The sequence below is a fragment of the Lissotriton helveticus genome, chromosome 1_1 (assembly GCF_964261635.1).
Source record: "Lissotriton helveticus chromosome 1_1, aLisHel1.1, whole genome shotgun sequence".
Lineage (NCBI taxonomy): Eukaryota > Metazoa > Chordata > Amphibia > Caudata > Salamandridae > Lissotriton > Lissotriton helveticus.
Genome location: NC_136057.1, coordinates 413,806,221 through 413,818,780, shown reverse-complemented (window position 1 = coordinate 413,818,780; position 12,560 = coordinate 413,806,221). Strand labels below are relative to the sequence as shown.

The 12,560-nt window shown below is 50.1% G+C and overlaps 1 protein-coding gene across 1 annotated transcript in view; it reads left to right on the top strand.

Moving 5' to 3' along the window:
* The window catches only part of TMTC1 (transmembrane O-mannosyltransferase targeting cadherins 1), a 1,403,473-nt gene that overhangs the window by 1,264,163 nt on the left and 126,750 nt on the right, over positions 1-12,560 (top strand). Inside the window, exon 15 of the mRNA XM_078673764.1 lies at positions 1,496-1,631. Coding sequence (XP_078529890.1) covers positions 1,496-1,631 — 136 coding nt within the window. The remainder of the gene's footprint in view (positions 1-1,495; positions 1,632-12,560) is intronic.

Here is a 12,560-nt window from a genome sequence, read left to right as displayed (position 1 = left end):
ATTTAAATATCACTATTTTTTCTTTTAAAGCACTATGGGTAGAGGAATCTTTACGCTGGCAAATGGCAATAATGGGTTATGTGAAGCTTACAAAAGTGTGAGTCTTCTGCCTAAATCAGGAGGGTTTGCAAGTATACACGAAATGTGCTCAAATGTACTCATTATAGACCTGCTAAACATATGTGTGAGGGCTTAAGATCTGATGTCACTTCTTGTGATGCCACTTCCTACGAAGTCACACGCCTCACGCGCCCCGATGTCACACGCCGTGATGTCACGCGCCGTGATGCCACATGCATACTGATTAATTAGGTAAGTCCCCCACTTCTTTTTTAGGACTTGTGCCCTGTACGGCACCCAATAAACACCGCAGTGGGTGCTATTGGTTTTTACTGCATGTGGTATTACTACCCCAAATGCTAGAGTACTTATACTGAGGTGCTTAGTGTACAAACACAATTGTTAGTACAGAAACAGGTCAGTACACACCTGACAACTACTATTAATCTGACCTGTCTATGACGGACCTGCCATGGGATTTCTTTTTCTGTAATTCTGTAAAATAATGTCGCTAGCCTCGGCTGTACGTCACAAATCATTATACACTTACCTCTGCTTTCTTCCTTCACACTATGAGGATATTGAATTGGATGTCTGAAGGAATCGAGGTTTCTAAGTTCATGTGTGCACTCTTCGCACTACATTATTTAGAACGCTGAGATGTAAGAATGTCATATTGGGTGAACGTCGGCCTCCGCTTTATGCACTATTGTTTTAGGGTGAGTGTGTCCTCAAATATATTTTTTATGTGAGGATGTATCTTGCCTTTAAAAAAAAGCAACATTTTATGTGAGGTAAACTGCTGGTTCTTGTACTCCCATCATAGGAGTTTTTACTGGAATGAAGTCTCAGATATGAAATGTTGCATAATGGCATAATTTCAGCTGCTTTGCGTAACAATACTTATACAAAATGCCAAAAATCACCCAAGACTAAACCTGCGCAAATAATATGTTTCACAGGTTTAATCACTATGTCCTGGTTGTTTGGCATTACAACGCGGGCTTTAACCCCGCATGCCATTACAACGCGGGGATTACAACGAAAGTCGTTACAACGACTTTCGCTGGAGGGCGCTGGATAGTGGAATAGTTTAACTTTCTATTCCAACTCCAGCCCACGTTGACAGTAGGGAAGGTGTTGGATAGAAAATGAAACTATTCCCTATCCAACAGCGCCATCCAGCGAAAGTCGTTGTAACGACTTTTGTTGTAAACCCCACGTTGTAATGGCAGTGCGGGGTAATCCCCGCGGTGTCATGGCTGTTCCCCCTATGTCCTATGGTTCCATTTAAGATTTGATACATTTGCCCATGGCTGCAGTTCAAATAAACAGCCTGTTCATCAAATGCATGTGCCAGCAAAAGTCCGCTGAGAGCTTGTTTTTTTGGGTGAAATGGCCACTGCACAAGTAGTAATCCTTTCTCTTTTTTCAGGCGCGCCCGAGAAGGCCATGTCCCATTACCAGAAGGCCATACTCCTGACGCCCAACCACCACGTGGCTATGGTGAACCTGGGCAGGCTGTTCCGCTCCTTGGGTGAGAACAAAGAGGCTGAAGCTTGGTACAAAAGGTAGGTAAGGATTGAAGAGTGCATGCAGTATGTGGCACAACTTCAGCTCTCAATAGATAAACCATCCGAGTTTACCTCCAGACATGATTAATTACTACCTCTACATGTGGTTGTCGCTTAAGCACTTCAGGTCTCACATGGGGTTTGATAAGCACTGCCTAAGTGCAAACAAGATACACACAACACCAGGAAGCGGCTTTTAATAGCTCATCATAACAACACTTGACTCTCCCTAGTGCGCTTTGCCGCTAGTCCAGAATGTTCAGAATGGTTCTTCAGTGGAGGAATTGGAAGGTGTTGGCCATCAGTGGCAGCCAAGGTGGAAGAAGAGGATCTTGGGGAAATACAAAGTAGCCTCATGTCCAGGGATTCCTCCACGTGGCAGTGGTCTCTGGGTTCCTTTGAATATTCTTTCTGATGGATACATCGGCCAGTGGATTGCTCACCTTGTGAACATCCCCTGCGGCAGCAGCATTCGTAAATTTTTCATAGCTCTCCACGCAGATGAGGACGACGTCACAATAGCATGGCTCCGCTCGCGGCTCCGCTGATGTCTCTGGGAGCCATAAGAGAGCCTCGTCGGCGTGATGACGTCAGTTCCCTTTTTTCTGTGCCGTTGACGCTAACGGTTTTCTGGGTTTCTCCGTGTGTTGTTCTTGTTACATTGTGTTTCGGTTTGCTTACCTAGTTTCCTTTTTCGAGTTGTCTTCAAGGAAGTCGGGTTTCAAGCCCTATAGAGAATGTGGGGGACATATGTCCATCACGGACCCCAACGAGGACTGTCTGGTGCCTGTTATCGGGCCATGATGTTGAGGGTTGCTCTTGTTGTCGCAAGATGAACCCTAAAGCCTTGAAAGAGAGAGAAGCTTAACTCTTCATGGGGAAGATGAGAAAGTAGAAGAGAGGTCGAAGAAGATCAAGATCAAGGCCCAGGTCCAGGTCGAGATCGAAGTAACGTCTGGACATACTTCGAAGTCGAAGAAGCACAAGAAGAAGAAAAGGCACGGCTCTCGACGCCGTTCAGGCAAGGACGCGGCTCCGAAGTCAACTTCGCCAGCTCCTTGACATTGTGAGAACTTTGTTTCTCCATCCCCTCCTGGGTCGAATCAGGGTACTCCTGCTCGTTCGGCTTCGCCTGAAGCTTCGACGGCACACTCTCCGACGCCGGCTCAGTCTCCTGCTCCGGTGGAAGAGGCTCCAGTACCCAATGAGCCTTCGACTCCTTTGGCTCCACTGTCGGAACTGGTTGGCCCGAGTCCAGTAATGCCTCAGCCTGAGTCTGTACCGGGGTCTTACCCACCTTTCCCTGGCCCAGGTCAAGATCCATCACATTACTTAAATGCAATGTAAGGAGTATTTGCTGGAGCTATAATACCCCTCTGGAGCGCCTTTGGGTCCCATGGGTCCTATGGCCTTTAACCTGGAAGTTCCTCAGGCTTATGCTCAGGCTCCCTTTATGCCGCTTCTTCCAGCATCTCCGTCCTGGTATTTCCCGGCGCCGAGGACATCGACGCCGTATCCTTCGTCTCCGGCGCCGTCAGCTCAACCTCGCACGACTCAAGCTGTGCCTCCGGATCCGTGTTCGACTCCGGCTCCGGATCTGTCAGAGTCGTGTCTGGCACCGCCAATGCTGGTTCTGAGGATGAGGTCGAAGTGAGAGGCTCAGAGAGTTTTGGAAGAGCAACGTTATCGGGCAGAGGAAGAAACAGAGGAAGGTAAGCTGGAGGAGTCAGAATACTTATTTGAGGGGTTGAAGGAGGCAAGTGGCCTAGATATGTCCCCAGAGTGGGAGCTTTCTCCTCCTTCAGATGTTCCTTCTAAGATTTTCGCTCCTTACCACACAGTTATTACAAAAGCGGCAGAGCTTTCAGATCCACAGCTTCCAACAGCTGAGTTCAAGTCTAATATTTTGACTGAGGTTCTACATTCTCCCTACACTGTGATAGAGCCATTATTGCCTTTTAATGATGCTATCACTGAGCCAGTTGTGGAAGTTTGGCGTAAGCACTTTCCAGCTCCAGCAGTATAAAAATCTGTCGCTAGGAGGTACAGGGCGGCTCCAGGAGACCCGGACTTCCTTACATCTCATCCATCTCCTGAGAGCATGTTGGTTCAAGCTGCTTGTTCTAAGAAATCATCTGGGGCTTTTCCTCAAGTCCCTGGGGACAGAGATTCTAAGAGGCTTGATCAATCGGCTAATAAGGTTTTTACTTCAGGAAGTATGGCCTTGAAGTCCACAAATGCTACCTGTCTTTTGGGACTTTATATGCATGCTCTCATGGTCTCTGCAAAACAGCTTGCTCCTAAATTGTCTGAAGAAGACAGACAGAATTTTAACAAAGTCTTGGCGGACACTCAGGCAGCTGCACGCCAGGTTATACAGAGTGGTCTGGGACTCTGCGGACTCTGTTGCTAGGATTATGGGATCTTCGGTTGCCACTAGGAGAGGTGCTTGGCTCAAGTCATCGGAGTTCTCTCCGGATGTGCAGGCGACTCCTCTTAACCTCCCTTTTGATGGTTCTGGGCTGTTTGCTAAAAAAGCAGATGCGGCCTTAGAGAGGTTCAAAGACAGCAAAGCCACTGCTAAGTCTCTGGTTCTGCAGGTGCAGCCTGGAGGATCCAGTTATAGAAGATACAGAGGTTTTGGAAAGTCATTCTTTTGGACCTACAGGCAGACTCAGCAGCCGCAGCAAAATACTCTGTATAAATCGTATAAAGGCAAGAACAGAGGACGTCCTCGAGATCATCAGCCCTCCTCCTCCTCTACTTCACCCCCCACTTGCCACAGCAAAGCAACCCTAGATCCACCATTCTGGATCATGTGGGTCCTGTGGGGGGTCGGCTTACCCATTTTCTGCAAGATTGGGAATCAGTCACTACGGACCTTTGGGTTCTAAATCTTGTGGAAAATGAGTATGCTCTTCCCTGTCGGGGATATTCCCTCCAAATTACCCTCCTTGCCAAGGAGCATGCTCGGAGGACCACCTTCTTCTCCTGCTGGAGGAAGTCTTAACATTGTTAAAGAAAGGTGAGATAGAGGTGGTTCCAGAGCGGGAAAGGGGTCAGGGATGCTACTCCCGGTATTTCCTGATACCCAAGAAGATTGGCAGGCTTCGTCCAATCCTGGATCTCACGATCTTGAACCTTTTTCTAAAGCAGGAAAAGTTCAAGATGCTCACCCTTGCGCAGGTTCTTCAAGCGCTGCAACAGGAGGACTGGATGGTGTCCATCGACTTGCAGGATGCGTATTTTCATATTCCAATCCTGAAGTCGCACAGGAAGTATCTCCGTTTTACGGTAGGGTTGCAACATTATCAGTTTGCGGTTCTCCCTTTTGGACTTACTACTGCACCTCGAGCCTTCACCAAGGTGATGGCAGTGGTGGTGGCCCATCTCAGGAGATTGGGGATTCCAGTTTTCCCCTATCTGGAGGGCTGGATGCTCAAGGCGGAGTCGCCAGAGAAGGTGCTTCATCATCTGCAGGTGACAACCCAGCTGTTGTAAAAATTGGGTTTCTCGATAAACGTGCCCAAATCTCTCCTGGTGCCCTCTCAGCGCAACCTGTTAATAGGGGCGGTACTGGACACTACTGTGTGTCGAGCATTCTCACCTCCACAAAGGATTCTCGACATTCAGGAAATTGTCCCTTTATTCTACAGTGGAGCGGTCGTTCCAGTCCTGAAGGTCCTTCACCTGCTCGGTATGTTTGCTTCCTGCATTCTGCTGGTCAACCATGCATGCTGGCATATGAGGGCACTCCAGCGGTGCCTCCGCAGGCAGTGGTTTCAACACAATGGGGCTCTCAGAGAGTAGATCAAGATCTCCAGAGACACTGCAGCGTATCTGTCTTGGTGGTGCGTGGAGGACAATGTGTCTCAAGGATAGCACTTCCATCTTCCTCCATGGGTGGCCACAGTGATAATGGAAGCTTCCACTCTAGGATGGGGTGCTCATCTGGGGGACCTGGAGATCAAGGGTCTTTGGTCTCCAGAGGAAAGGGTGCTTCACACCAACCTTGTAGAATTGTGGGCCATACGTTCGGCGCTCAAGGCCTTCCTCCCTTCCCTTTGCGGCCAGTCGGTTCAAGTCCTGACGGTCAAAACTACTGCGATGTGGTATGTTAATAATTCAGAAAAGGGGGTGGTGATGAACAGAGTGTCTGAATTAAGCAGACCACTCTTACCCAGTCCAAAGATCAGGGCTTGATCCATCACCGTTATTTAGCTCACTGCCCCATCCCAGCTCAGAACCTGGCTATATGCAAATTAGTCTGTCCCTGGCCCAGTGCATCATGGGAACAGGGCAGACCAAACTACCAAGCCAATTCTTCACCAGAAAGGAGACAAGCTTCCGGGGACCGGTTTCTGGCATTTCAGCCGTCGTCGGCCCGGCTTGCTTGAATCCTGATGGAGCAGTGAGCAAGGGACTCATGTCTGAGTATACCCTGCCACACCTATAGTGGCCAAAAACGATTCAGAAAAGGGGGTGGTGATGAACAGAGTGTCTGAATTAAGCAGACCACTCTTACCCAGTCCAAAGATCAGGGCCTGATCCATCACCGTTATTTAGCTCACTGCCCCATCCCAGCTCAGAACCTGGCTATATGCAAATTAGTCTGTCCCTGGCCCAGTGCATCATGGGAACAGGGCAGACCAAACTACCAAGCCAATTCTTCACCAGAAAGGAGACAAGCTTCCGGGGACCGGTTTCTGGCATTTCAGCCGTCGTCGGCCCGGCTTGCTTGAATCCTGATGGAGCAGTGAGCAAGGGACTCATGTCTGAGTATACCCTGCCACACCTATAGTGGCCAAAAACGATTCAGAAAAGGGGGTGGTGATGAACAGAGTGTCTGAATTAAGCAGACCACTCTTACCCAGTCCAAAGATCAGGGCTTGATCCATCACCGTTATTTAGCTCACTGCCCCATCCCAGCTCAGAACCTGGCTATATGCAAATTAGTCTGTCCCTGGCCCAGTGCATCATGGGAACAGGGCAGACCAAACTACCAAGCCAATTCTTCACCAGAAAGGAGACAAGCTTCCGGGGACCGGTTTCTGGCATTTCAGCCGTCGTCGGCCCGGCTTGCTTGAATCCTGATGGAGCAGTGAGCAAGGGACTCATGTCTGAGTATACCCTGCCACACCTATAGTGGCCAAAAACGATTCAGAAAAGGGGGTGGTGATGAACAGAGTGTCTGAATTAAGCAGACCACTCTTACCCAGTCCAAAGATCAGGGCTTGATCCATCACCGTTATTTAGCTCACTGCCCCATCCCAGCTCAGAACCTGGCTATATGCAAATTAGTCTGTCCCTGGCCCAGTGCATCATGGGAACAGGGCAGACCAAACTACCAAGCCAATTCTTCACCAGAAAGGAGACAAGCTTCCGGGGACCGGTTTCTGGCATTTCAGCCGTCGTCAACCCGGCTTGCTTGAATCCTGATGGAGCAGTGAGCAAGGGACTCATGTCTGAGTATACCCTGCCACACCTATAGTGGCCAAAAACGATTCAGAAAGGGGGTGGTGATGAACAGAGTGTCTGAATTAAGCAGACCACTCTTACCCAGTCCAAAGATCAGGGCTTGATCCATCACCATTATTTAGCTCACTGCCCCATCCCAGCTCAGAACCTGGCTATATGCAAATTAATCTGTCCCTGGCCCAGTGCATCATGGGAACAGGGCAGACCAAACTACCAAGCCAATTCTTCACCAGAAAGGAGACAAGCTTCCGGGGACCGGTTTCTGACATTTCAGCCGTCGTCGGCCCGGCTTGCTTGAATCCTGATGGAGCAGTGAGCAAGGGACTCATGTCTGAGTATACCCTGCCACACCTATAGTGGCCAAAAACGATTCAGAAAAGGGGGTGGTGATGAACAGAGTGTCTGAATTAAGCAGACCACTCTTACCCAGTCCAAAGATCAGGGCTTGATCCATCACCGTTATTTAGCTCACTGCCCCATCCCAGCTCAGAACCTGGCTATATGCAAATTAGTCTGTCCCTGGCCCAGTGCATCATGGGAACAGGGCAGACCAAACTACCAAGCCAATTCTTCACCAGAAAGGAGACAAGCTTCCGGGGACCGGTTTCTGGCATTTCAGCCGTCGTCGGCCCGGCTTGCTTGAATCCTGATGGAGCAGTGAGCAAGGGACTCATGTCTGAGTATACCCTGCCACACCTATAGTGGCCAAAAACGATTCAGAAAAGGGGGTGGTGATGAACAGAGTGTCTGAATTAGGCAGACCACTCTTACCCAGTCCAAAGATGAGGGCTTGATCCATCACCGTTATTTAGCTCACTGCCCCATCCCAGCTCAGAACCTGGCTATATGCAAATTAGTCTGTCCCTGGCCCAGTGCATCATGGGAACAGGGCAGACCAAACTACCAAGCCAATTCTTCACCAGAAAGGAGACAAGCTTCCGGGGACCGGTTTCTGGCATTTCAGCCGTCGTCGGCCCGGCTTGCTTGAATCCTGATGGAGCAGTGAGCAAGGGACTCATGTCTGAGTATACCCTGCCACACCTATAGTGGCCAAAAACGATTCAGAAAGGGGGGTGGTGATGAACAGAGTGTCTGAATTAAGCAGACCACTCTTACCCAGTCCAAAGATCAGGGCTTGATCCATCACCGTTATTTAGCTCACTGCCCCATCCCAGCTCAGAACCTGGCTATATGCAAATTAGTCTGTCCCTGGCCCAGTGCATCATGGGAACAGGGCAGACCAAACTACCAAGCCAATTCTTCACCAGAAAGGAGACAAGCTTCCGGGGACCGGTTTCTGGCATTTCAGCCGTCGTCGGCCCGGCTTGCTTGAATCCTGATGGAGCAGTGAGCAAGGGACTCATGTCTGAGTATACCCTGCCACACCTATAGTGACCAAAAACGATTCAGAAAAGGGGGTGGTGATGAACAGAGTGTCTGAATTAAGCAGACCACTCTTACCCAGTCCAAAGATCAGGGCTTGATCCATCACCGTTATTTAGCTCACTGCCCCATCCCAGCTCAGAACCTGGCTATATGCAAATTAGTCTGTCCCTGGCCCAGTGCATCATGGGAACAGGGCAGACCAAACTACCAAGCCAATTCTTCACCAGAAAGGAGACAAGCTTCCGGGGACCGGTTTCTGGCATTTCAGCCGTCGTCGGCCCGGCTTGCTTGAATCCTGATGGAGCAGTGAGCAAGGGACTCATGTCTGAGTATACCCTGCCACACCTATAGTGGCCAAAAACGATTCAGAAAAGGGGGTGGTGATGAACAGAGTGTCTGAATTAAGCAGACCACTCTTACCCAGTCCAAAGATCAGGGCTTGATCCATCACCGTTATTTAGCTCACTGCCCCATCCCAGCTCAGAACCTGGCTATATGCAAATTAGTCTGTCCCTGGCCCAGTGCATCATGGGAACAGGGCAGACCAAACTACCAAGTCAATTCTTTACCAGAAAGGAGACAAGCTTCCGGGGACCGGTTTCTGGCATTTCAGCCGTCGTCGGCCCGGCTTGCTTGAATCCTGATGGAGCAGTGAGCAAGGGACTCATGTCTGAGTATACCCTGCCACACCTATAGTGGCCAAAAACGATTCAGAAAAGGGGGTGGTGATGAACAGAGTGTCTGAATTAAGCAGACCACTCTTACCCAGTCCAAAGATCAGGGCTTGATCCATCACCGTTATTTAGCTCACTGCCCCATCCCAGCTCAGAACCTGGCTATATGCAAATTAGTCTCTCCCTGGCCCAGTGCATCATGGGAACAGGGCAGACCAAACTACCAAGCCAATTCTTCACCAGAAAGGACACAAGCTTCCGGGGACCGGTTTCTGGCATTTCAGCCGTCGTCGGCCCGGCTTGCTTGAATCCTGATGGAGCAGTGAGCAAGGGACTCATGTCTGAGTATACCCTGCCACACCTATAGTGGCCAAAAACGATTCAGAAAAGGGGTGGTGATGAACAGAGTGTCTGAATTAAGCAGACCACTCTTACCCAGTCCAAAGATCAGGGCTTGATCCATCACCGTTATTTAGCTCACTGCCCCATCCCAGCTCAGAACCTGGCTATATGCAAATTAGTCTGTCCCTGGCCCAGTGCATCATGGGAACAGGGCAGACCAAACTACCAAGCCAATTCTTCACCAGAAAGGAGACAAGCTTCCGGGGACCGGTTTCTGGCATTTCAGCCGTCGTCGGCCCGGCTTGCTTGAATCCTGATGGAGCAGTGAGCAAGGGACTCATGTCTGAGTATACCCTGCCACACCTATAGTGGCCAAAAACGATTCAGAAAGGGGGGTGGTGATGAACAGAGTGTCTGAATTAAGCAGACCACTCTTACCCAGTCCAAAGATCAGGGCTTGATCCATCACCGTTATTTAGCTCACTGCCCCATCCCAGCTCAGAACCTGGCTATATGCAAATTAGTCTGTCCCTGGCCCAGTGCATCATGGGAACAGGGCAGACCAAACTACCAAGCCAATTCTTCACCAGAAAGGAGACAAGCTTCCGGGGACCGGTTTCTGGCATTTCAGCCGTCGTCGGCCCGGCTTGCTTGAATCCTGATGGAGCAGTGAGCAAGGGACTCATGTCTGAGTATACCCTGCCACACCTATAGTGACCAAAAACGATTCAGAAAAGGGGGTGGTGATGAACAGAGTGTCTGAATTAAGCAGACCACTCTTACCCAGTCCAAAGATCAGGGCTTGATCCATCACCGTTATTTAGCTCACTGCCCCATCCCAGCTCAGAACCTGGCTATATGCAAATTAGTCTGTCCCTGGCCCAGTGCATCATGGGAACAGGGCAGACCAAACTACCAAGCCAATTCTTCACCAGAAAGGAGACAAGCTTCCGGGGACCGGTTTCTGGCATTTCAGCCGTCGTCGGCCCGGCTTGCTTGAATCCTGATGGAGCAGTGAGCAAGGGACTCATGTCTGAGTATACCCTGCCACACCTATAGTGGCCAAAAACGATTCAGAAAAGGGGGTGGTGATGAACAGAGTGTCTGAATTAAGCAGACCACTCTTACCCAGTCCAAAGATCAGGGCTTGATCCATCACCGTTATTTAGCTCACTGCCCCATCCCAGCTCAGAACCTGGCTATATGCAAATTAGTCTGTCCCTGGCCCAGTGCATCATGGGAACAGGGCAGACCAAACTACCAAGCCAATTCTTCACCAGAAAGGAGACAAGCTTCCGGGGACCGGTTTCTGGCATTTCAGCCGTCGTCGGCCCGGCTTGCTTGAATCCTGATGGAGCAGTGAGCAAGGGACTCATGTCTGAGTATACCCTGCCACACCTATAGTGGCCAAAAACGATTCAGAAAAGGGGGTGGTGATGAACAGAGTGTCTGAATTAAGCAGACCACTCTTACCCAGTCCAAAGATCAGGGCTTGATCCATCACCGTTATTTAGCTCACTGCCCCATCCCAGCTCAGAACCTGGCTATATGCAAATTAGTCTCTCCCTGGCCCAGTGCATCATGGGAACAGGGCAGACCAAACTACCAAGCCAATTCTTCACCAGAAAGGAGACAAGCTTCCGGGGACCGGTTTCTGGCATTTCAGCCGTCGTCGGCCCGGCTTGCTTGAATCCTGATGGAGCAGTGAGCAAGGGACTCATGTCTGAGTATACCCTGCCACACCTATAGTGGCCAAAAACGATTCAGAAAAGGGGTGGTGATGAACAGAGTGTCTGAATTAAGCAGACCACTCTTACCCAGTCCAAAGATCAGGGCTTGATCCATCACCGTTATTTAGCTCACTGCCCCATCCCAGCTCAGAACCTGGCTATATGCAAATTAGTCTGTCCCTGGCCCAGTGCATCATGGGAACAGGGCAGACCAAACTACCAAGCCAATTCTTCACCAGAAAGGAGACAATCTTCCGGGGACCGGTTTCTGGCATTTCAGCCGTCGTCGGCCCGGCTTGCTTGAATCCTGATGGAGCAGTGAGCAAGGGACTCATGTCTGAGTATACCCTGCCACACCTATAGTGGCCAAAAACGATTCAGAAAGGGGGTGGTGATGAACAGAGTGTCTGAATTAAGCAGACCACTCTTACCCAGTCCAAAGATCAGGGCTTGATCCATCACCATTATTTAGCTCACTGCCCCATCCCAGCTCAGAACCTGGCTATATGCAAATTAATCTGTCCCTGTCCCAGTGCATCATGGGAACAGGGCAGACCAAACTACCAAGCCAATTCTTCACCAGAAAGGAGACAAGCTTCCGGGGACCGGTTTCTGGCATTTCAGCCGTCGTCGGCCCGGCTTGCTTGAATCCTGATGGAGCAGTGAGCAAGGGACTCATGTCTGAGTATACCCTGCCACACCTATAGTGGCCAAAAACGATTCAGAAAAGGGGGTGGTGATGAACAGAGTGTCTGAATTAAGCAGACCACTCTTACCCAGTCCAAAGATCAGGGCTTGATCCATCACCGTTATTTAGCTCACTGCCCCATCCCAGCTCAGAACCTGGCTATATGCAAATTAGTCTGTCCCTGGCCCAGTGCATCATGGGAACAGGGCAGACCAAACTACCAAGCCAATTCTTCACCAGAAAGGAGACAAGCTTCCGGGGACCGGTTTCTGGCATTTCAGCCGTCGTCGGCCCGGCTTGCTTGAATCCTGATGGAGCAGTGAGCAAGGGACTCATGTCTGAGTATACCCTGCCACACCTATAGTGGCCAAAAACGATTCAGAAAAGGGGGTGGTGATGAACAGAGTGTCTGAATTAAGCAGACCACTCTTACCCAGTCCAAAGATCAGGGCTTGATCCATCACCGTTATTTAGCTCACTGCCCCATCCCAGCTCAGAACCTGGCTATATGCAAATTAGTCTGTCCCTGGCCCAGTGCATCATGGGAACAGGGCAGACCAAACTACCAAGCCAATTCTTCACCAGAAAGGAGACAAGCTTCCGGGGACCGGTTTCTGGCATTTCAGCC